Source organism: Mus caroli, unplaced genomic scaffold (genome assembly GCF_978045245.1).
Source record: "Mus caroli unplaced genomic scaffold, Mus_caroli_1 scaffold_13, whole genome shotgun sequence".
NCBI classification, from domain to species: Eukaryota; Metazoa; Chordata; class Mammalia; order Rodentia; family Muridae; genus Mus; species Mus caroli.
The window spans coordinates 87,315,447-87,339,242 of record NW_028227268.1 but is presented as its reverse complement, the minus strand read 5'-3'; the positions used below and the strand labels follow the sequence as shown (position 1 = coordinate 87,339,242).

Sequence of the window (23,796 nt, the reverse complement as noted above, 5' to 3'; positions counted from 1 at the left end):
AGTATCCTGGCTGCCTTCCTTGAGGGTGTCTTTCGATGTTTAGAAATTTCTTTTCTGTATCTTGCCTGGCTAATTCCTGCTGCTCTTCAGAACCAACTCTGACTTCCCTGAAGCCCTCCCTGGCTCCTTGTGAACCTCATGCTCTGACTTGGGTTCCCCAAATCTTTCATTTTCTCCCTGGCCATTGGAAAGGTAATTTTTCAAACTTCTTTGGGATTAACCCGACTGTGCTATCCTGGGTGTGAGGAAGAAACTCATGTCACATTCATGCTGACTTGCCATGCTCCCTTGAAGTGTTCAAACTTTTCTTCTTCTATAGAAAGCCTCAGGGGCCATGTGTGCTTGATGTGGTGGGACCCCAATGTCAAGCAACTTGGTCTCGTCATCATTAAGAATTGCTGTGTGACTCATTTGGACTGTGATGGGTGAAGCTTTTGAAACTTCAGGGCCTACTTGTTACCTGGGCCATGGATTACCTGTTCCTGGCTGCTACCCACCGTATGTGCCCCTTTCTTGGTGGAACCAGTTTAACACTGTGTCTCTTGCAACATCCTCTTTGCCAGATCTCAAGCTCCCTTGGTAGAAGGACTCAGCTTTCCTATTCTCTAACCTACTCATTCTGCGGTGTTAAACAAAGACTGGGCAATCATTAAACTCTTGTCTAAGTGGATGCAAGATGCTTGGCCTCATGGGATGTCAGAGAAGGAGTAAAAGGAGACGCCAAGGCTGGCCACAGGGAGGGAGAGAAGTCCAGATCTCCCTGCTCTGGGGCAGCCTGGTTGCTGTGGGGGCCGACAGATGTGGCTAGTTTACGGCTACAAAGTTCCTATAGGGAGCTCAAGAAGCCCAGGGGGTTGGGGGAAGGGCACGCCAAGGTTCCCCAATCCACACTGCACTCTGCTCCTCCCCCACACCTTTCCTCCAACGGCTCCCCCACCGTTTCCAGGAGTTTCTTTTATTTCATTCACTAAACAGTTTATGAACTGAATTAAAATAAATGAGATGCAAATAAATTCCAGGCTTTCTCCCTCATTTTCAAATTACATTTTCAGTCCACTCAACCTGTTATAATCTCATAGTGATTTTCATTTAAGAGAGCTAAATGGATATGTGATTATTGTTACAGGAACGAACACCAGACAATTAAATGTTGAGGTGTTGATAGATAAAACTGTGTTTTGATTTGCATAAACACGATGCCAGCAAGTCTAACCCTGGCAGAAACTCAGTTATAAGACTTGCGTGCCTAACTTCTGTTAATTACCACAAGTACCATTATTAAGAATTTTAATATTCAGAGTTGGGATTATTGCCATTTTATTTCAGGGCCACATTTATCTTTATTTTGAAAACTTAGTCAAAATGCATAACTAATTTATCAAGGAAAAGGCACGATTACTACTTATAATCAACTTCTACAGTGCAGCATATCAAAAATCAATTACCCAGCCCTGAATCCAGTCATTAAGGATTTAGCCACTAATCTCATTCCATTTTTGTCTTTAGGAAGATATTGCGGCTTGCAACTTTGCAGATATCAGCAGAGGAAGAAAAACATGGGAGTGTGCTGATAACCTAATGTGGAGAATTAAACTCTAGCCAGACAAAGGCAGAATCTTAATATGGAGTGGCCTGGCTCTGCGGGGAGGTCACCTGGCTGGCTGCCTTTCAGAAATTATGACCTAAGTTTGGCAGGTGCTCACTCCTCTGCTCCCAGGGACTCTAAAGCATTGTTTTGACTTTGCTCTGTGGATGGCTGTCTTCCTAGGGCCTCTCCTGACCGACAATTATCTTAGGTCTTTATTAGTCAGCTTCTTGGCTGTCTCCTCTTTCATGTCCCTTGCCCCTGGATGAAAGTGTCGGAGCTCTGCTTTGTGTGACATCTACCTTAAGTGTCTGGCACAAGGGCCTGACTCTTAAGTGCTCAGTAAACATGTGTTGGGGGTGAGGCAGACAGGTTTGTGGGACTCCTCTCCTTACCTGGGGAGAAGGGTTGTCACCGTGGTAGAAGTAGGTCTCTCTGTGTGACAGGATCTGACAGAAGCAGGGTTCACAGTGCTCTGATCATCTAAACAGGGAGATGTGTGGGACTGTGGCTAAGGATACTGGCCAGAGAACAAGCTAGATAGATGGACCTGGGGTCAAATCCTGGCTTCGAAGGCCTTGGGTTTTAGCTATGGTGTCCTGACATTTAATTAGCATCCTTGAATCTCTGTTTCCCATTTGAGAACTGGGATAGTTATGATCCCAACAGGCCACTGAGAAGGTTCTAGTAATTCAGATAAACTATTTGACTTAGCATCCATAGCATGGAGGTCCTTAATAGGCGTGCCTCAGTCAGCTTTGCACGGATGTCCTCAAGAAGTGTTTTTGTTAACTGGTCAAGACTTCCTTCTGCCTGTTTCTCTCTCTCTCTCTCTCTCTCTCTCTCTCTCTCTCTCTCTCTCTCTCTCTCTCTTTCTCTTTTTGTGACCACATACTATCCCCAAGGGACCTATCTTCACATATGCTGTGATCATCTCTGTCTGCCATTTTTCAGAAGAATATCACTTCTTGGCTGTGAAGAGCACACTTTATGCTTTTGTTCTTCCAGTATCTAGCAAATTACCAAGCGTGTGGTGGGAACCAGACTTGTATTGTCTAGATAGTGAATTTGGGGGGCAGGGAGGAGATGGCAGGTGCAGAAAGAAGGCCAATACCTTCTCCAGGGAGGCATCCAGTGCATCTATCCCCAGGGACTGCTGCCTGTCCATCTCGGGAAATGGAGGGATTGTCTTTTAAACCCAGAGGAATACATCTTCCGCCTTCTGAAAGTGGAAAGGTGTTCTGGAGGCCTGACATTCCCTCTGCCGTGTGAGGAAGCGACCCGTCCCCTCCGAGTCCGAAAGGGGCAAGAGTGGATGGACCCACTTACCCGAAGCTTCCTCCCAAAGATGGTGACTTTGCCTTTGATCTGTTCCTTCCTCAGGCGCCACTCGATGGAGTTCAGGCCATTCTCCATGGGCAGAGAGATGTTGCAGCGCCCAATGGTGGGGGTGATGGTGCCTGCGAGGACGTGGGGCTCACTGTGGAAGCTGACAGCCATGCCGTTGGCGTACATCACCCGCAGGGTTCCATTATTGCAGAGCTGGTAGCTGTTTCGCACTTGATCTGGAAGAACGTGAGTCGCGGGGGTGGGGGTGGGGAGAGAAATTATCCACTCGATTAGTCAGGAGAGAATAGAACCCCTATTTTTACAGGTTTCCATGGTACTTTGCAGCTGTCAGTCTGAGGCTGCCTTCAATTAGCACACACACAATGGAAAGGTGAGAGAGAAGATGCTACTGATCCACGGGAAGGAAAACATTATTAATATGTGGCACTCCAGAAATAATTATGCCGTGATATTTTTCTTTTACTCACTGAAGACTATTAATAGCACATTTAAACATTTAAAGATGTCTATTGCCTACACAATTTGTGTCAATCAAATCCCTGAACTTTAACATATATATTTTAGCTTGTATGAAAAAAAATAAATGAAAGGCACACTACTTCAATTTTTTCCTCCCCTTTGGCCTATCATCTAACCCGAGGTTGATGGTCTAGCCACAGGTCAGATGCACTGCAAAGCAAGCCCAGGGTTCAACAGCACAGGGAAGAGAAAAACCTACCTTCTCTTCTTTCTGCAGCTGCCTGTATCACTATATTACCAAAGAACTTGGGAAGCATACGCAGTGTGTGGTAGATAGAGACAGTAGGTGCTGATAATGTGTGTTTATCTTCCCAAATAGAATCTACACCAGTCAATCAGACTTCTGACCTTTTCCCGTACCAAAGAATCACACGCAGGAGCCCGTTTTTATAGGCACACTGTTTGCACATCATCTGGGTGAGGGAGCCAGGCTGGGCTGGCCTCTGAGATGCCAGCTTTAGGGGAGTGAGCAAGGGTGTACCTGTCACTCAGTGACTCCAGCCATCATACAGAGGGACAGAATCTACATCATTAATCATCTGGCAGAGCAGAAATAAAGCCATTGAAACAGGCTTTGCCGAGGGATAATAGTCTAGAAATGTCATCATTTATCTACTGAGACGACACTTTTATCCTTTGACAACCGGCTAGCCCACCGACATTATATCTTAATTAAAGGAAAAAAATTAATCTGCAAAATGCTGTTTCTTGCCAGCCTCTGTGCTTGCCCTGGACTGCAATACAACGAAAACAGCGGGTGGTCAGAGCCCTTGGGGATCTGGGGGCCTGGCAGGAGATTGCTCAAGAGCTTGGATCCCAGGCCAACCAACTCAATAAAAACATGTTTGCAGTAGAGAATCAGAATGGAATGATGAAACCAAGGCAGCCCTGGAGAATAAACAGTACTTGAGACAATAATGACACAGGTTGGAGTTTTAGAGGGTGAAGAGAAAAATGGAAGATAAGAAATGGGAAAAAAGCAGTTGGGGAATAAACTCAGATAGTTTTAGATATGTAGATTTCTCCTGCTAACTAAGCCTTTGGTGAGAGGGTACGACATGTCCCTGTGTCTGAGAGGTTTATTTTTATTTTATTTCCCCCCATGAGGCTGTTTTCTGGTAGAGTGGGTTTGCTGTTGACATCTGTGTGAGACAGAGAGCTGAGGAGTGTTTTGGATGTTTAGAAGTCCTCTCAGGTAAGGGATTGCTGGCTCTGGGGCTGCAGATAAGCTTGGAGCGGAGGCTGGCTGGGGCCTTACCTTGTACCACTGTATAGGAGGCCTCCACGGAGGAGAGGTTGGTGATCACAGTGACGTCATCATCCCGGTTGGAGTTCTCAATGTCAATGGTGATAGACTTCTCCATTTCCCGGTGCAGACTGGTCACCACCCCCGTGGGGCGGGTCACATTGGTCAGACGGCCCTCGTGGTCATAGCTGGAGGAAAGAAACACGAGTTGGAAGCACAGTCTGTGGAGATAGAAGTTTCCTTGGCACTTAGACATACAGAAAGGCCAGGGCCACAGGGGCAGAGAAAGAGAAACCCCAGAGGGAGTGTGTGTGTGTGTGTGTGTGTGTGTGTGCCCGTAATCACAGTGTCCTTTCTCCAGTCCCTAAACCACGGTTTGCCTCAGGCATTTGAGATTGTCCAAGGCTTCATCTTTGGCAGTGGTCCCACCTCATTCCATTCTTCACCTTGTAGACCTCTCACAAGTCAGCCAGGGCCAAACAGCACCTCCATATCCTGGGTACAGAACCAATAACAGCTTGGTCATGTAGTTCCAAGTCAACCGAGCTCAGATACTCTAGCCTGCTGGGAGACTCCTGGATCTCAGCTGTCCTCAGTATCCATGTCTGACCATGCCATGGTCACACTTGCTGCCTGCAAACTCCCCAGAGAGAGTTCTTTATAGATCTATGTTGTCTTCACCCCTTTCTAGGTAGGTGGATCTGGTTTTGCTGCTTCCAGGTAAAGAGTATTTGTCCTCGCTAAATGACCGCTGTTCTTAGACCTTTTAGACATTGGGGAGGAAAATGGCTCTTCCTGTGGTCTGTATACGGAAGCCTCCGAGCTCTCCTGCACTGGCCTTTACAACCAGGAGCGATGGGGAGGAGGATGGAGCAGTGAAGCGTCTGCTTAGAGAATGTAAAAGGATACACGTCTGGACCTCTAGCTGAGGGGCTGGGAAGAGGAACTCAATTGGCAGGTTCTGAGTGACGGGTCCAGTTTGTGGGTGGGAATGAGATTCTCTATGGAGGAGCCCATGGAGAAGCAGTGGGGGGGGATTACTGATAAGACACAGAGGGATCAGGGATACTTGGGACAGAAATGAGTCGAGGAATGGCCTGGGAATTGTTATCCTGAGGGAGAAGAGGAAACTGAAGCTCCGTGGATGCTAAGCTACAGGGCCAGTGGGGCGGAGGTGGTGAGGGTGCCAGGAAGCTCATTGAGCTGGGGTCCAGCCTATTGTCTCTGTCCCATCCCTCGCCTAGAGCAGTATGCCCTGAAAATCCAGATAGCATCTTCCCTGAAAAGGCTTGATGCTGTTACCATGGAGGGCACCCAGGCTTTCTCAGCCAAAGGGGGTCCTTCTGTCTTTTTTTTTTCCTACTAAAGCAGCAGTTTCTCAGATGGGGGTCTGAAGATTCTATTTACACTAGTGACAAATTAGAACCACACTGAAGGATCAGCTATTAAAGATTATTAAATAATTACCTATACATAAGACAGAAACCTAGGCGGCTGTCAAAATGAACAGCGTGGGCTCCTATTTATCGGCACGCATTTATGTGCACACTGCACACACACAGACACAGGGTTGAGTGGAAAAGGAAAAACAAAGTACATTTTGTCCCCAGCACATGCGTTTCCAAGCGTAGATAAGGATCTCTGAAAATACGAACGTATAAGTATTAAATGGTATTTTTCTGTGTGGGATTTTTGACTAATTGTTGTTTTATTTGAATATTCCTATAGTTTAGTAATTGTAGCTTCCTTTCATATTTTAGATGCATAAAAGTGTTTTAAAATAAGAAAGTGATGCAATGATAATGTTTGGGCTTCAGGTGTCTTGCACAGTGCTCAGCAGCAGAGGTCAACCAGGCAAGGACTGTGTTGAGTGTATTCTCTGGAACGGGAGCAGGACTTGAAGTCCGGTCTTGTGTAGTTCCAGGACTTCTGTTCTGGGCAGGCTGCTGCTGGCCACCTGCCTGAGAGGAGGAACTAGAGCTTCCACTCTGGGGGAAGTGGAGGGGAGGGCATGGGAAAGCATCTCCCAGGCTTTGTGAGGAAAGCATGCTCTCTAGCTTGCAGACTGACTTTTGGAGGAGGGGGGGTGCAGCTGCTTGTTTCCCCCACAACAGATATGCAGATTCAGCTCTCTATATAGGAACCTCTCTGCCCTTTGGACTGAGAGCACTGATCACCAGCAATGAGGTCTCTGTTTTTACCTCAACAGACTTGGCAGGACCTTGGTGGCAGCCATTCACCAAACACCTCTCATATGGAGAAAGCACTGGGGATTTGGACTGGAGTGAAATGGACAACATTTTATGCCTCATAAATAGATAAAAAGACAAAGATTAAACCAAGGCTGCTCTTCTCTACTCTGGGAACATGGCAGTGCGGGAGGATCCCCAACGCCCAATTCCTACATCTCCATTGTGGTTGGCTCTCCAAAAGCCACCTTCTAAGACAGAGAAATGTAACTGTTTCCAGAGTGAACCATTCCTGTTTGGAAGACCACAGAGCCTGCTCTTTCTATAACATAACTGCTGAACTCCATCCCATGGGGAAGCCAGCATTTAGACTGTGTGATACCTGCTGGTTTCCCACTGGCTGGATTTGGAGGAGTTGGCCACAACCACAGGGCACACATCATAGAGCCTCTCTTCTGGCGGGCCTGGCTTTAGGGACATTCTATGTTTTATGCCTCTGGACCTCAGGATATGGGGACCCACAGAAGTGGGAACTGTGAGCAAGTACAAAGCACAGAGAGGACTAAAGTGCGAAGTGCACCCCTCAATTCTGCTGCTGACATTAAGTCCCCGTCTAACACCCGCATCCTTCTTTAGGCAGGAGGGGCCGGAGACAGAGATGCGGTTTATTGCTTCTCTCCAGTCTTGTTAGCATCTCGTTTTTTGTTGAGCTTCTGAATGCCAATCTTTGCTGATTTCTAAAGTTATCTAAAGCTAACAATGGACACCCACAACTCCTGTGCAGCTGATGCTGCCATCTGACAGATGTGAACGCAGGTGCTCAGAGAGGTTGAGAAACTTGTCCAATGCCAACAGGAAGCACATCTCAGAGCGGGCATCCACACCACTGCCTCCCTGATGCGGAGGCTGGGGGCTTCCTGGTAAGCCAGGCTTTGTCCTGCAGAAGGCTGTGCAGTTTGACATTCCCTCTAAGGTGGACTGTGGCCAGCATACTCTATCTGGACTCAGTAGTCTGCAACTAGGGAAATTTTAATTCCAAGGCTGGGACTTCCTGGAACATTCTGGAACTGAGGGGAACATCTCACTGAAGCACATCCCATAGTTTTCTTCATTTCTGTTAATCTCCTTCTCTAGACTTCTGCAATCACTGTGTATGTTCCCCTGGACCTTACACCCCTGACAGGAAGTGCAGCTTGTGCCTGAGTTTTTCCTTGGGAACCTAAGGAAAACTTGTATGTGTGAATCTCTCCACAATGGAAAGTTTAGATGCTTGGATCCACTCACATTCTCAAGTGTATCAAATTAAAAGAGAAAACGTGAATCAGTTTCACTGTAACTCTTGATCAAACACTTTAAAAAAAAAAGAATCAAGTGTATGTTTTCATTTGGCTGGGAACCTTTGGCAGCAAGCTGCCTCCAATCAAAGAGCTCATTTCTGTGGGATCCCTATACCCGAATTTCAGAACTGGACTCCAACCTAGGCCTAATTTCAGGAGGGCCTCTGCTCCTCACTCGAGAGATTTAACAGCGACTATGTACGTGTCTTGGGTCATTTGATATAACTGTTGCCAGAAGGAAGCGTCCGGGAGGTTTGAGGATTAAAGCCTTAACCCGACTGAGCTGAGAACTAAAGGTGACATATAGATGGTCCCCACAGAGGAAAAGAGCACTGGCTAGTGAAGGACGACCAAGTACCAGCACCTTGAAGGATGTGAAGCTGCTCAGAAGTCCCCATAAGCCTCAAGAAGGAATACAGGACCAGGCAAACAATTCTGCAATGCAGTAAAACCGCCAGCAGGTGGCGACAGCTTCCTTTGCATTCTCCCAAACAACACTGGCGTACAAACAGGAAGCGAACATTGTTGATTTAAGCGGGATCAACAATGAAGTCTTCTTTTTTTCTTGTCCCACCCACCTCCATCTCTCTGTGGTATCCCCTCCCTAACTTACTAAATTCTCAGCTGGCAGCAACACGGAAAGCAAGCCAGGACTTCTAATGTCTAACGTTCGCTCCACTGCTGTGGAGAGAGCCCAGAGGCTGGCAGATTCCATTCAGTCTCCAGCAGGTCATTGGGGACTCAGGCTTAGTAGCTTCCTCCAACCAGCAGCTCTTAGGTTAATACCCGCAGCAGCAGGTTTGCTTGACCAAAGCCGCTTCAGGAGCTGGGGAAAACAGCTTTTTGGCAAAGCAAACGGTAGAACTATTAAGTATGAGATAATTGTTAGGGGAAATATGGCCAGCCCTCACATCTTTTAATATACCTAGCACTTTATCTGTATTGATCTGCTTCTGCTAAAGAGGAAATTCAGAGTTTATCTACCTGTCTGTGCAATCAAGTGTGTTGCTGGACCTATTGTTAAATCACAGAAGCCCCGCTGGGACCCTCCCTCTTCGTTTCTAATTTCCGCACCCATGGCAAACATGAATAATCAGTGGGGTTAATCAGCACTTTATCTCCCAGGTGCTGTGTGTGTCCAATATCCTGAAGTTTGAACGGCAAGCAGACAACAGGAATTCCCAATGCTGGCAGGGAGGATGCTCAATATCAGAGGCCCGACAGAGCAAATCATTTAGGAGTCAGGAGAAGGGACATGAATATCCTGCAGCTATAAGAAGTCATTAGAGTTAGCAAGACGTGACTAGGCAGTTTTAAAGACGATGTGAGTGGTTCATCTGGATGCCAGCTAGAGGAGGGGAGAGCTTTATAGAGATTGGTCAAAAGCCTACTTACTCATAAAAAGTTGTCCATCCGGTTTCATCACTCTTGGTGGCTAGGAGTCCAGTGTTCCCATCATAAGTCATGAGGCCCAGCTCCAGGTTCTGAGTGGACACAGCTTTGAGGCCTCCATTGTTGCCCACGGTAAGGGTGATAATCTGATTATCTGGCATGAGCAGGTGGCGGGGCATGCCACTGCTGTCCCGGCGGATCTTTAGGGAATTCCCGTTGTTGTCAATCAACTCGGTGACGTCATTGTCAGCGCTGTATGTGAAATTGTACAAGTACTCCCCAGTCACCAGGCTCACAGTGTACTGATGGATGCCATCAGCGTTGAACACGTACAATTCCTGTTCTCCCGGAGATGCAGCTTCATACTGGTTGAATGCGTTAAGAACAGGTTTATTTTTGCTGACTGCCCTGATCCGGATATTCCCAAGGTCTGCAATGTAGATGGTGCCATCCGGAGCCACGGCTAAGGAGGACGGCGAGTTCAGGATGGCGTCCGTGGCGTAAGCGTCATCTCCCGAGTAGCAGATGCAGTTGACATCGTTTTTGCAGTCACAGTCTGAGGCCGCCCCGGCTAAGAGGCAGATCTCTCCATTGGTGGTGACTTGGCGTAGACGGTTGATCTTCTTCTCGTCCGTCTCAGTGATGTAGAGCACCCCGGTGTGAGAAATGGCAATGGCGCTGGCTGATTCCAGCGCAGAGTGGATGGCAAGTTTGCTGAGCGAGTAGTCGATGCCGGGAACTTGGCAGTGCATAGGCCGTCCTGCGATGATGCTGACCTGGTGGTTCTCCGTGATCCGCAGGATGACGTTGTTCTCCAGAACGTACAAGGAGTTGTCCATGGGGTTGACGGCGAGGTCTGTCGGCCATTCTAGACGGACCTGCACATGACAGAGGGCATTTCAAGAACAGCCTCGAACATGTTGATTTTATTCGTCTAGGAGAAAATGACTTAGCTATTAAAAATATTTATTTTATTTCCCGTGTGTGAATGCTTTCCCCGTTTGCATGTGGGAACCTTGTGCGTGCCTGGTCAGAAAGGGTAAGGCTGTTGGGTCTCTTGGAACTGGAGTTATAGATGGTTGTAACCCACCACATGGATGGTGGGACTTGAACCCAAGTCTTTCTCAAAGCCCTGCTTGAGGCATCTCTCCAGCACCAACTTAGCCTTTAAATAGCAAGCTGTTCTAGGAGGGCTCATCACTGAACCATTTGTCTGAGCTGGCTGATTATGATAGAGAGGAGGGGAGCATGTGACAGACTCTGCCTTCAGTTTCATCTGTCTTGACTCGATCCTGGCAGCTCCATCCACACCAGTGTTTCTCAGCTCCAGATGACTAACCAGGGCTACAACCATCCAATGTGGTTGTACAGGTAGATAAATGCATAAGGGACCAAGGCAATTCAGCCCAGCGTCAGCTCTGCGAGCCATGGGTCAGGGAAGGCTGTGTTCATTTAGAGAAGACACATTTGTCTAAGTTGGAAAAAAGCAACCATGTGGCTTGGAAGGTGGCCCTAGCCCAAGAACAGACAAAGAACAGGCTGGCTAACAAACTACAACTTGAGTGTTTGAAAAAAAAAAGAGAGAGAAACGAACAAAGCCAAGTCAAATACATTCTTCCTCTGTGGAATTTGACATAATTAAAAAAAAAATCTCAGTAGCAAGTTGTCAGTTTGTTGGGAAATTTGAGTTAAAATTTATGAGTTTGACCAAGAGTTGAAAAGACTCTCACAGGCCTGGGCCTGGTGGGCATACATGCTAGCCTCTTTGAACGAATGTTGCACATTTGAGGAACCCGTGGTCTCTGCCACTGTAAGAGACCAGACAAAACACACACATCGGAGGATGATCGAGGAAGGCCTTGCTCTAGTAACTACTGCACAAGGTGGAGGTTTATATAGTGAAGATGCCATCATTCCAGATTAACAGGGAAGTTCTGATTGACATGTACACGCAACGCCGAACCATACAGTCTCAAACCTTTGAGAATGATGGAGACGAGAGATAATTATACAGCAGTTCCTACCCTGTAATCTGCCACTGCTAGAGTGTGCTGCCAGCTTTGCTCCTTGGAGTAGAATTGCCCTCTCTGTTCTCTCTCTCTTTCTCCCTCCCTCTATCCTGACGATCTCCTTTCTGTTGCCTCTCTCTCTCCCTTCTTGTTCTCTCCCCCTCTCTTTTCTACCGTGCCCATTTCATACCGACGTCTCCTTTACCTTGATTCTTCCCCAGATGTGTTCAGAGCGCATGCTCCCAACTCACACTGGAACCCGAGGGAACTATGGGTTGAGACCAGGGAGTTGGCTAAGGATGAGAGATAAAGAGTCCCACCTGGGCCACGTCCATGCTAGAGTCACAGCTCAGTGGTCGGACAGCTGTGAGGTCATTGGAGCCCAGCAGGGTGGAGATGATTCCGTTTTGGTCCACCTTCCGGATCATGGTGGCATCAACAAAGTACATAAGCCCATTCTTGTCTACTGCAATACCTGGGGAAGGAAGCAGCGTGGATGTATTTTTTTCTGACAGGAGGATGGTTTGTGGAGGAGATGGGGATATGCCCTACTCTGGGCATGCTGTGCTTGGACCAGGGACCTTACTGGGATGGGTAAGCATCCTCAGTCCTTTAAAGGCAAACACTTCTCAAGGACACTGTGCTGTGCTGTGCTGTGCACAGTTCTCAGGGTGCTAGCTATATTCCCTCCAACCAATGACGTCACCTTGAGCTGAAGAGGAACCAGAGTCGAAAGTGAATGTGGAAACAGCCCTGACTCTGCTCTCGGGGAAAAATGAGTTATCACCAAAGTCCATTGCTCTGAGAAATGATTGGTAGTGTATTGCTCAGATACCCTTCACGACTAATTGTGACAATGAGGCTGAGAAACAGCGATGCTTTCAGCCACAAACTCCCAATTCAAAAATGTATCCTCCAGGAAGAATTCCCAATTAAGCCTTGACTCCAATCAGCACTTCAGTGCCCCCAGGGGACACAGAGCCCTAGCGTTTCCCTGTCGCAGCAGGACTGATAAGACACAGACTGCAGCTTCTATTTCTTTTGCGTTTTCATTTCAGTGCCCAAATACAAGGCTTGGCATCCTTAATCCATGCTGCAGGCTGCTTGCACAGTAGCTAAAAATGCTAACAAGACTTAGACCCTGATATGATTACTCCTTAATCCCAAGCATCTTTAGTCCTTTCAAATAGACGCACGTCGATCCCAAGAACTCCCCAGGACAGGAATCGGGCAAATAATACCCATGCTTTCCTAAAAACTTTATTATTTATTTGGTGTGTGTGTGTGTAGATGCTTTTATGTGTGCATATGCATGTGGGGGCCAGAGGTTGATGTCAGGGTGCTCTTCCATTTATTTTTTGAGATAGGGGCTTTTTATTGAACCTAGAACCTGCTGATTTGATATAAAAAGGGATGTCACCCTGTCTCTGCCTCTCTGGTGTAGGGAATTACAGGTATGCACCTTGTGCCTGATCTTTCTTACATTTAAAAAACAAAAGAGAGAAAGAAAGAAAGAAAGAAAGAGAGAGAGAGAGAGAGAGAGAGAAAGAAAGAAAGAAAGAAAGAAAGAAAGAAAGAAAGAAAGAAAGAAAGAAGGAAAGAAGTAAGTGCTGGGGTCCTGAACACTTTACTAAGTGAGACATCTATTCAGTCCTCCAATTCATTCATATTCTCTCTCTCTCTCTCTCTCTCTCTCTCTCTCTCTCTCTCTCTCTCTCCTCTCTCCTCTCTCCTCTCGAAGCTCATGGACAATTTAATTAGAGTTTAGAAGACAAATACCCAAGGCAGGGAAGTTTCAATCTCAGCAGCTGCCTGGAGGAGGAAGCTGGAGGAGAGCAAGAGGAGGCCACGCTATTTAACTCAAGGCAGCCTGGAGGCCAGCCACGGGATAGAAAAGGGGGTGCTTGGCAGGGAGGACAGCTTTAGAGAAAAAGTAAAAGGGCCCAAAGTATCAGATACTCAGGTTCTGGAAGAAAAAGACAGGAGACAAGAAACAGGCAGTTAGGTCTTTCTGAGTCAGGGCTCAGAAAGGCGGGCAGACCCAACGGAACCTCATGGTGGCTTGTGGTGACTGCACCAGGGGATGTGCATTCTGGGAATTCTGGAAAAAGGAAGTGCTCTGTGTCACTCAAGGGCTAATTATTCCTCCTATCGCCTTTAGTGTGGCTCTTCCTGAGGGAGACTCCGTGGGCCAGGAGGTCAGCTAGACCAACCACAGTAAGCTAAGGAGGAAGACAAGGGCATGCATCTTTCTAGAGCAGAGGTTCTCAACTTGTGGGTTGGGACCCCTTTCCAGGGGAGGGGCTTTGAATGACCCTTTCACAGGAGTCACTTAAGACCCTCAGACAACACAGACATTTACATTATGATTTGTAACACTAGCCAAAATTACAGTTGTGAAGTAGCAACAAAAATAATTTTATGGTTGGGGGGGTGGGTCACCACCACAGGAAGGAACTGTAATGAAAGGGTCACAGCATTGGGAAGGTTGAGGACTAGAGGATAATTTGCTTTCTTTCAGCTAAGAGGAAAGGGCTTTACCTCACAGAGCTTGACCTGCCCCTCCATTCTTAACGGCTACAGTTTTCTTCCGTATTTGCCACTTGACCCACATGGCGACCCAGACTTTGGATACACTAGTCTAACATCAAAGTCTGGCAATGGTGGAAGCCCCTGGGCTCTGCTGTTTCCTTGGCCTCTACAGCTGCCTCTCACAGGTGGATCTAACACTGCCTTCTGGTCCTCTGTGACTAGCAGCCAGAGAGCCTAGGTGCAGACTACCACGTTTCCATAAGTGGCATATGAGAGTGGTAAAGTTTACTTTAAGAAATAAGCTTAAAGGCACCTATATACACCCAGAATCCTCAACAATAAATGATCTTAGGAAAAAAACAGCAGTTAGGTTACATGGATTTGCTCAGCTTGCAGCAGGCTCCGTGCATGTGATAGAGAGCTCTCTCTCTCTCTCTCTCTCTCTCTCTCTCTCTCTCTCTCTGTGGTCTTTACCTCTGGGGCTCATCAGGGTGGCGTCCACAGCCTTTCCTCCATCCCCACAGCGGGCTTCATCAAAGGGTAGACATTGTTCGCCAGTCCCTGCCACAACTTCCGAATTTCCAGCCAGGTCTTTGGCTCCGCTCAGAGACTTGACTCGGTAGATTCGGCGACTGTTGGTGTCAGAGACGTAGAGTGAGCCGGTCACGGGGTCCACAGCCAAGTAGTATTTGTGTCCTGGGCTGTTGCTTTAGGAGAAGCACAAAGAAAAGAGAAGGGACTGTGCAGCTGGCCTCTTGGGTCAGAGGTGACTCTTAACTTTCTTAGTGTCTTCATTTTAGTGACTTAGTGACGCCCTGAGATAAATTTCAACACATCATGGCTTCCAGATACTCATCTCACGATTAGGCTTAAGCTTCTCATACTATTTTGGGTTTCAAGAATTCCTATCAAAGTAACAAAATGTTGCTTCGTTTAACTGGCACAAAAGACCCCTTCCAGCCCTGCCTGTTCTAGAGCGAGGATAGTCACTCAGTGCCAGCTTCATGTGTTTCCCTTGGGCTTAGTGTACTGTCTCATGGGATTTAGGAAGCCAGTCCCATAACAGTGTTCTCTTTTTTATCTATGCCTCCACAAGACCTCCAAGGTCACGAACACCAGAGCAACCTGGAGTTTTCTAGGCTTACAATGACTACCTCCCCGGGGCTATCCCCAATTCTTCGTCTTAGAGCTGTTTCCTAGCATCTATGCAAACGAAGCTGGCATTTAGTGCAAAGTGGGGTTAATTTGCCACCATGTCCAGCGTTTGTACTTGATCCTGGCCAAGCCAGCAGCCGGTATCTGAATTACCAGGGCAGGAGATGTAGTTTTCAAGTGCTAACACCAAGATCACAGGTGTGAGTCGTGAGTCTCCCTGGAGATTAATCCCTTATAAGTGTGTGAAGTAGATCAGGAGGTTCTGGGCCCTGGGGCCGGCATGTTTTCTCTGCCATGCCTCTCAGTGTCTTCTGTGAGTCTAGCCAGAATGGAGCAAGACTGGGAGAACTGGCTCAGGATTAAGACACGGGAAATGTCTGACTCAAACCCAGCTGGGGACCTTGAGTGAGTGTTTGGCAGCAGCCTTCTTACTTGGGAAATGACAACACCAAATCTGATCTTTGCTAATGGTCCTTCTGGCTCAAAAGCTGGTAACTCCCCCCTTTGTAGTGTCTTCTCATGGGACCAGAAAGAGTGTTCACAGCTCTCCAAGCTGATTATTCAAACCATTCCCTAACTCCTGGGCGCTGCTCTCTGACCCAGTGGGTGGGTTCCATGTACCTAGAATGAGTGAAGGCCCATTTGTCCAGGTATTTTTCCAGGTATATTCTGGAATGATGGGAGGAGAGGGGTTGAAGAGGTGAAGGGGAAGCTTATGTGACGGCAGTCTGTGTCAGGTGAGTTTGTCCTGTGGACATTAGCTGGTAAATTACTAATTAAAATGCTATCATTTGGGTTCTTGCCTGATTTAAGAAAAAAAGTCAGGAAGCTATTTTTAGGAACTATTTGTGTGTTGAGGCCATCTTTACCTCCTGCTATTAGGACTGGTAATTGAACTGGAAGTCAAGGTCTTTTGAAAGAGTGGGCTTCTTTGTTTTTTTTTTTTTCTTTCCCTTCCCTGTCCCTTTGTTTTCTGCCCCCCTTTTTTGGCCAAGTCATTAAAGAATATCCATATATGCAAAACAAATTAGGGCAGAAAGGGGAAACCCATGCCATTTTTTAATTAGATGCTGCACCCTCTTACTAAATGAACAGTAGCTGGCATGATCCTCGGGAAGATCAAGGCTCTACACATCTGTGCCCACGTCTGAGCAAGATAATTAATTCTGGACTTTCTAGGGAACCGCATCTGAGGAGGCTCTTCCAAATCTCTGGCATAGGAGCTGACAGGTACGGTTAGTGGTTGCTTGGGGAGACCATTCTTCGGGTAGTCTTTCTAACCATGATTCTCAGAGAACAGGAGGAACAATGGAAAGCCAGGCTCCATTATGGGGGCCATGGTGAGGAGCAAACATGGCTGGCCTGTGGGTTTCTAGGAAGGGGGAGTCTTTGGGGGGACATTTCTAGTCTTTGGGACAATTTTGCTGTATTGGAGTATCTGTCACAAGTCAATTTGGGGGAGTTTCAAGATTACAAAGGCAGAGATTTTTTTCCTTCCCTACAAATGGCTGTCCTTTTGAGCATAATGATACCAGGTAATTTGATTCTTTTTTTTTTTTTCCCTCAATTCTGACCCATTGTCTCTAAGGGTCTCATGGCTGGCGATCTTCACCTGGTGGAGACAGCCTTCATTCAGTTTTTCTTCTCCTTGCCTCCAGGAAGCTCGAGCATCTTTTCTATCAGGATACTCAGGCTTTCATCTGCTTCACTGCAGGGCTCATGTGCATACATGTGTGCTGTGCACTTGACATGTGAATTCTACCAATATGATTTCAAATAACCTTAAATCGGCACCTCAGCAGAGGCCCTTTAGACAAAAAGTACTTGGTCTATAGCTTTCATATTACTCAAGAGTGATTTAACTTCATAATGATTCTCCGTGTACCTAACTGTTGGATTCATTCTGACCAGCAGATTGGCAATTAACATGTGTGTGTGTGTGTGTGTGTGTGTGTGTGTGTGGTGTTTAAATGACTACATATCTATGGGAAAATCATTAATGAGTTGAAAATGAGTTTTTGACCCGTTTCCAGTTCATTAAAGCTTTTGTGAACCCAGTCCAGCATTTACAAAAGCCCGAAGTTTGCCTCAACTGTTTAGACCAATTATGGACTGCAGTGAGCGGCCGGGACAGAGGTTCACTGAGGGTTCATTATCATGATCTCACATCTCCCAGAAATTCTAATTACTGTCAGCTTATTTGGTTGCTTTTTTGACTGCATTTCATAATTGCAAAAGCTTATCATATCCACAACACACAATTAGCACATAAAAAGTTACTGTATCTGGTACATGAAAATATACAGTGTTACACAAGAAGCACAAAACAAGAAAGCAAACACAAGGAACAAACGAACCATAGCAAATTATATGCGAAAGAGTTCTTCATCTTACCTATGTTTAAACTCTTTATTTCTTTATAGAAAGAAAACAGAAGGAAAAAAGAACAAACAGTTAGCCGAGGAATTGATGATAATGCAAACATAACATTTTTCTTTTCTTTGATTCTTGTAGAAAGGACCTCCCCCGCCCAAGCCATCTTTTTCTTTTTTTTCTTTTCCCTTTTCTAACTGACAGTTCCTGGCTCAATTACTTGGGAAGAATCCGTAGGTTTAGACTCCTCCTGGTCACTGGGGAATATGCACAAAGGAATGTTTGGAGTCTCTGACAGACCAGGTGGCTGTCATGGGACACAGGTGGCAACAGGTGAGACAGGACTTCTGGCTGATGAAGTGATGGCAGGTGGGTTACATCTCAGTGGAAGATACCTGTTGCCTAGGAATGGTTTTCTGTGAGTGTAGTGGTGAAGGATTCGGAAGCCAAACTGAAGTTCAGCTGTCAAGAGCTCTGTGATTGATTTGTAATGTATGGGTGTGGGATTCCTGGGCGTGGAAAGAGTACAGGTTTGTGTGTGCTGCTGATTGCTATTGATGTGCTAAGGGTAGAGTCAGGACCATCCCAAAGAGACTCCCAGCTTACACCACCTGTAGTGTGGCAAAGTCCTTGCCCTCTTCTCACTCTCGAAACCACTTTCCCCTCTTGCTCGTGCCTCCTTGTCCCCCACTTCACTTGGGACCACCCCTGCAACTCAGATTCATTCTTTTTTGATCTAGCAGCCATGACTGTGCCCATTCATGAAGTCCATAGGCAATAACACTATCTTTTCGTGTTTGGAGCCAGAGACTCTAGTTAACACACCACTTAGGAGAGTTAGGAAAAAAAAAAGGGTTTTGCTTTATTATTTTTTCCTTAAAGAACAAAAAGACGTTTCCATTTCAGTAGGAAAGTGGCTGAAATGTAGCATTACGGAAGAAGTAAGTGTCTCAAGTAAGGCAATCCACTCCCAGTTCCTGAGGCTTCTAGGGCCAGGTAGAATTCTCTTTCTAGGCTTGGAGACAGGACAAATAGAGTTAGATGTCCTGATTCCTGAGGTGCAGCTCAGGCCTCTGCTGGGCGACATCATTAGTGGGAGGTTTGCACAGAGATTACACTTTTATATTTTATTCTAACATGTTAGTTTTTTTTTTTTGCAAAAAAAAAAAGAAGTTAATTAAATGATGCCGATAACTCCTGAGCTCTGACTGACATAGTGCAATTTAAGATTCAGTCTGTAAAGCCTGGTGTGTCAGGGTGGCAGCCGGGAATTCTCGAGTCTATTTTATATTGCTTAATGAAAGCGAAATGCTATCTGCCACCAGTGGTAGACACATTTGCCTCTTAATTATTGCAATATCAATTTCATTTTTTTTTTGAACTCAAGATTTTGTGAGAAGACTGGCTGGGATTTGGGTCTGCAGTTCTGACCTACTTCTTCTCTGAGAACATCTGCTTTCTATGGTTACTGTAATATCAGTGTTGGGGGGAGAGGGCAGGAGGGGAGGGGGATCAGGGCGCAGAAAGGTGTGGCGCTTGAAAGATCGTATGGATATAAGCTTTGGGTAAAGGCCAAAGTCACTGCTCTTCCAGTCCAGAGCAAGCGACAAGCCAAAACAACATCATCCGTTAAGTCAGTCCATGCAAATGAGTGTGGATGCCCTACTTCTGACGGACGGACGGACAGGCTTCGTGAGCACACCCTCAACAGCACAGACCCTTCAGGCTCACCCTTTGAGGGAAAAGTGGTGTCTCAAATTTAAGAAGCGGAGATGGATTAGCATTTCACACTGCAAAGTCTCAAGAGTCCTCTGCAAAGGCTCCAGGGTCTTTCCCAGCCTCCTCTGCCTATCAGCCAGAGCTGTCGTCACCCTGTCTTGTGATGTGATGTGATGTGTGTGTGTGTGTGTGTGTGTGTGCGCTTGTCTTTTCTACTTCTTTGAGAACAGGATAAGACTTACACATCTCTGCATTGCGGATACTTCAGAAAGAGTAAGGCCTGGAGAAAGAACCCTTTGCGTGCAGGGAGCGTGGAATGAGGTCACTTCCCTTAGCCACGGGCTAGCTGCATCCCCCTATGCTCTGTTCAGAAGTTTGAAGCTACAGAGGGCTGAGACCACCGTGAACCTTTCCATTCCTGTACACGCTGTGTTCTCTCTTTACCCCTTCCCGTAGCGTGGAGTTGGGTTGGACACGGTTTTATTGTTGCTGCTTTAAGCACAGGGACATTAATTCGGGATACATCTGGTGGGATTTTAGAGGGATGTGCTTAGGTGGTTTGCAGTACCTTCAGCATCTAGCTAAATGATTACAAGCCATTCTGTCGTAAGAATGGCTCTTGGGACTGCTTCTGCCCTACTGTGTTGATTCATGTAGCATCTTTGTAGGGCATGTGAGAGCCACTGCAGAATTCATCCTTCTTGGTTTTATGTACATTGGTGACAAGGTGATTAATGAGCACCAGTTCAGAGAGCATTACAAGAAAATGTGAAAGGCCCAGAAATATTACAAGGGAGACTTGATAGAGGTTTCTCTAAATTGTATACTTACATGTTATCAACAGCCAACCACGCACATGAAAGCAAGGTTTTTTTTTGGTTTTTTTTTACACTTTATCACTAATCTGAAACCAATTTTGATCAGTTAAGTGGGAGGAAAGACTTGTCCTGTCTGTTCTTTCTATAGATAACAAAATCAGAAGATAACTATCACACACACACACACACACAATAATCAAAGAGCTGGGTGTGGTGGCACTAGGGAGGCAGAGTCTTAAGGGTCAGGAGTTCCTGGCTATCCTTGGCTAAAAAGCAGCAAGTTCAAGCCAGCCTGGGCTAAGAGATGCTGTTTCAAAAAAAAAAAAATCTCCAAACAACAACAAAAATCCCAAGACAAAACAAATGAAAAAAAACAACAAAAGTACCCAAAGATAATCAAAGGGGTGTGGAAAAAAAATCAAGTTTCACAGAGGTGGAGTAGGAGTGAGGTCATACAAAGACCTGGCCAGCTGTGAGCTATGACTCCTGTGCTCGTGTGTGTGTGTATGTGCGTGATGTGTGTCTTGTGTGTGTACTGTGTGTGAGTGCAGGCTCACACATGTCACAGAGTGTTTGTGTAGAGGTGAACGGACAACTTTTGGAGTTGATTCTATCCTTCCACTGCAGGCTCTGGGGATGAAACTCAGGTCGTTGGTCTTGGGCAGTAAGCACTTTTATCCATGTGCACCCCTTACCCACAGCCATTTTTCATTTCCAATTCATAATTTGCTTATCTTCTTTTTGAGAGGGAACTCCTAAAACTGCATTAGCTTTCAGCCCCATGAGCCTACATCTGTCCTTGATCAAAAGGCTCTGGAGACAGAGCCAGGGGTTAGCCAGAACTGTGTGTAGACAGGGTGCTCAAGGCTCACTTGGAGGCTTTGTTCCTTTCCTGACACTCTCATCTTCACAGCTGATGGGAGGGAGGCTGCCGCCTTCTCTAGCTGCAACCACAATGTCTGCTCTCATACCCAGTGGGATGGACCCTTGCTTAACTCTTAGGGGAAGCTTGTCTTTGGAGATCCTGACTTCCAGCGTCTATTGCTTTTGCCACCTCACCCCCACTCCCAGGCTCCCACTTTTGTCCAAATCTCTGCCTCCTCCAGCACTGACACGTCTAGCTGGACAATCACTCGCCCTGAAGATCTACCCTAGTGCGATTCTGCTGAGGGCCCACCCAAAAAGCATGGGAAGGAAGTCTGCATGGAGGATGGTTCCTGCAGAGAAAACACTTTCGTTTGGAAAACAGAAAAGAATCTTTATAGTAGGTAGTCTGACGTTTGTTTAAAGGAGCCATATCAAGAGACATTAGAGTGATACTGCCCCAGTCTTGCTTGCCACACTGTGGAGTCTAGTTCTTAAGATGTTTTCAAATTGGCAAGTGAAGGATTTATCTTGGAGAGACATTCCTCCTAAGATGTCAGTGGCTGAGGAACTTACTCTGTTTCGGTTTTCTGTGGACCAGGTGGAGAGAGAGGTTGATGACTACTGGAGGGAACAGCATCTCCTAAAGGTGGGATATTAGGCTTTCTAGGGAAGTGGGTGTTGAACATGCACTAAGTCAAAGCCCACAGGTGGTAACCATTGAACTCTTCCAGCATTAGACGTTTCTGGAGTGTGGGGCCCTCTGGCCTGCATGTTTTGTACACGCAGAAGTGGACGAAGGCCCAGTGAGGACTGTGGTATCATTTCAGTAGCATCTTGATTGGGGGTGGTGAGTAAGGTGGGGCTAGGTGCTGACTCCAAAATGGAATAGCGCAGCTGCCAAGTCACAACGGAGAAAAGACACTCAGGCAAGACAGGTCTCTTCCCTTCTTTCTCTCCTCTCCTCCCCTCCCCTCCCCTCCCTGCCCCCTGCGGGTGACTGTTTTGAAGAGAGGGGATTGACAGTCCTTTGTTTTCAGGCATATAGTGGGAAGAAAGAAGAATCAAATCAGTGTTCTTGTAAAAGCTTAACTTCTAATCTGCTCTGCGTTCCTGGCTGATGAAAGCAAGAACAAAGTTTGAAGACAGCTCAAGAAAATGGGGGATAAAAAACAAAAAACAAAACCACACAGCTGTCTAGGGAGAGTGGGAAGGCTATCCCTCAAGCTGCCCTCATGTTATCACATAGGCTTGCTATGTTTTCCTTTGATTGGGCCATAAACTTTTATCATTGGTATTGCAGTCTCTACAGTTTGAGAGAGATGGAATCAAAAGCCAAGTCCAACAAGGGGGGTGGGGGGATGACTGGTTCTTGAATTCAAGTACCCATCTTGAACACTCAGGACTGGCTGGACACTGCTCTAGGCATGAGAGGGCGAAGATGACCAAGGAGTCTGCTGCACAGAACTACATACACCCAAGCCCAAAGAGCCATACAGACAAGATAGCAAGTAGTGCCCACTCAGATGGAAAACCAGAACGCTACACTTTCAGGGGAGGAGGGGAAGTGTTTTCTAGGAAGAGGGGACTTTGAGAACAGAACCAATAGGTAGGCAGGAAGAGGTTGCCTAGGTTGAGTGGAGATGTTGAGTTGAGTGAGCCACATGGAGTAAGATTTGGAGGTGGGAATGCACAGGTCAAGCCTGATTTGCTTTGAGCAGGAGGAGCCGTGACAGAGGAGGAGGTACCTCCACAGAGGGGACCAAGTGATCCTTTGAATAATCCAGCCATGGGAAGCACAAGGCAACCACCAGCTTCCTCCACAGATCCCCACTGCCTGGAGCATGCCTAAGGGGATGGCTTTTCTGGACTAAAATAACAGCAACAAGAGCAACAGCAGCAACAAACCAGGCCCAGGAAGGAGACTTTCCTGGGAAGGTCTGGAGAGGAGCTGTTGTGCAATAGTCTGCAGTCCCTTCCCTGTGCCTCCTTGCTCTCTCTCTGCTTAGCCACGATGTCCTCCTGCCTTTTGTCCTTCACGGCCTCGTGCTTTGTTTCCCTAATGGTTCCTTTAGCTCATCAGCTCAGCTGGAAGTGCATTTTCTTCTCCGGGTGCTCACCTTTACCCTCAGCAGGATATTTCTTGAGCTCATGTTTCCTTTCTCCTGTCCTCACAGAGGTACATGTGTGCCTAACACTATCTTTGGATACAACTGCTGTGTCTCCACACACTATCCCATATGTGTGTGTATGTGTGTGTGTATATGTACATATGAGTTATTTTTGGGTGCAACTACTGTGTCTCACACACTATCACATATATGTATATATGTATACATGCATACATGTATGTATATAATGTATGTATGTATGTATGTATTTACCCCTTACAGTACCTGGCAGAGTTTTGACTCCTGAGAATATTTAGTGATACCTGCTGGGTGGCCAGGTCATTAATGTCTTTCTCAGCAGGGGCTGTAAGGACATTGATTGCCAAGTTGATTGGACTGAGAAGTGCCTAAGAGATCAGCGAAGCATTCCTCTCCATGTGACATGAAGGTGTTTCCAGAGATGATTGTGATACAAGGATCCTGACCTAATGAACTGCTTAATCTACTGATGGATTAAAAAAGAAAAAAGAAAACAAAACAAAACAGAATAGACTGCAGGGCACAGGGTAGTGGTGGCACCATGAAAGGTGGGGCCCC

General features: G+C 46.5%; 1 protein-coding gene across 11 annotated transcripts in view; it reads right to left on the bottom strand.

Moving 5' to 3' along the window:
* Positions 1 to 23,796, bottom strand: part of Tenm2 (teneurin transmembrane protein 2) — a 1,223,220-nt gene that overhangs the window by 25,502 nt on the left and 1,173,922 nt on the right. For 8 of the 11 annotated variants that reach the window (XM_085829022.1, XM_021175392.3, XM_029483893.2 and 5 more), the window contains 6 exons: positions 17,709 to 17,729; positions 14,634 to 14,866; positions 11,948 to 12,102; positions 9,622 to 10,496; positions 4,713 to 4,888; positions 2,915 to 3,150 (listed from right to left, as the gene is read on the bottom strand). In XM_085829022.1, coding sequence (XP_085685148.1) covers positions 2,915 to 3,150; positions 4,713 to 4,888; positions 9,622 to 10,496; positions 11,948 to 12,102; positions 14,634 to 14,866; positions 17,709 to 17,729 — 1,696 coding nt within the window. The remainder of the gene's footprint in view (positions 1 to 2,914; positions 3,151 to 4,712; positions 4,889 to 9,621; positions 10,497 to 11,947; positions 12,103 to 14,633; positions 14,867 to 17,708; positions 17,730 to 23,796) is intronic. The other 3 variants (XM_085829023.1, XM_029483890.2, XM_085829025.1) reach the window with 1 other exon arrangement.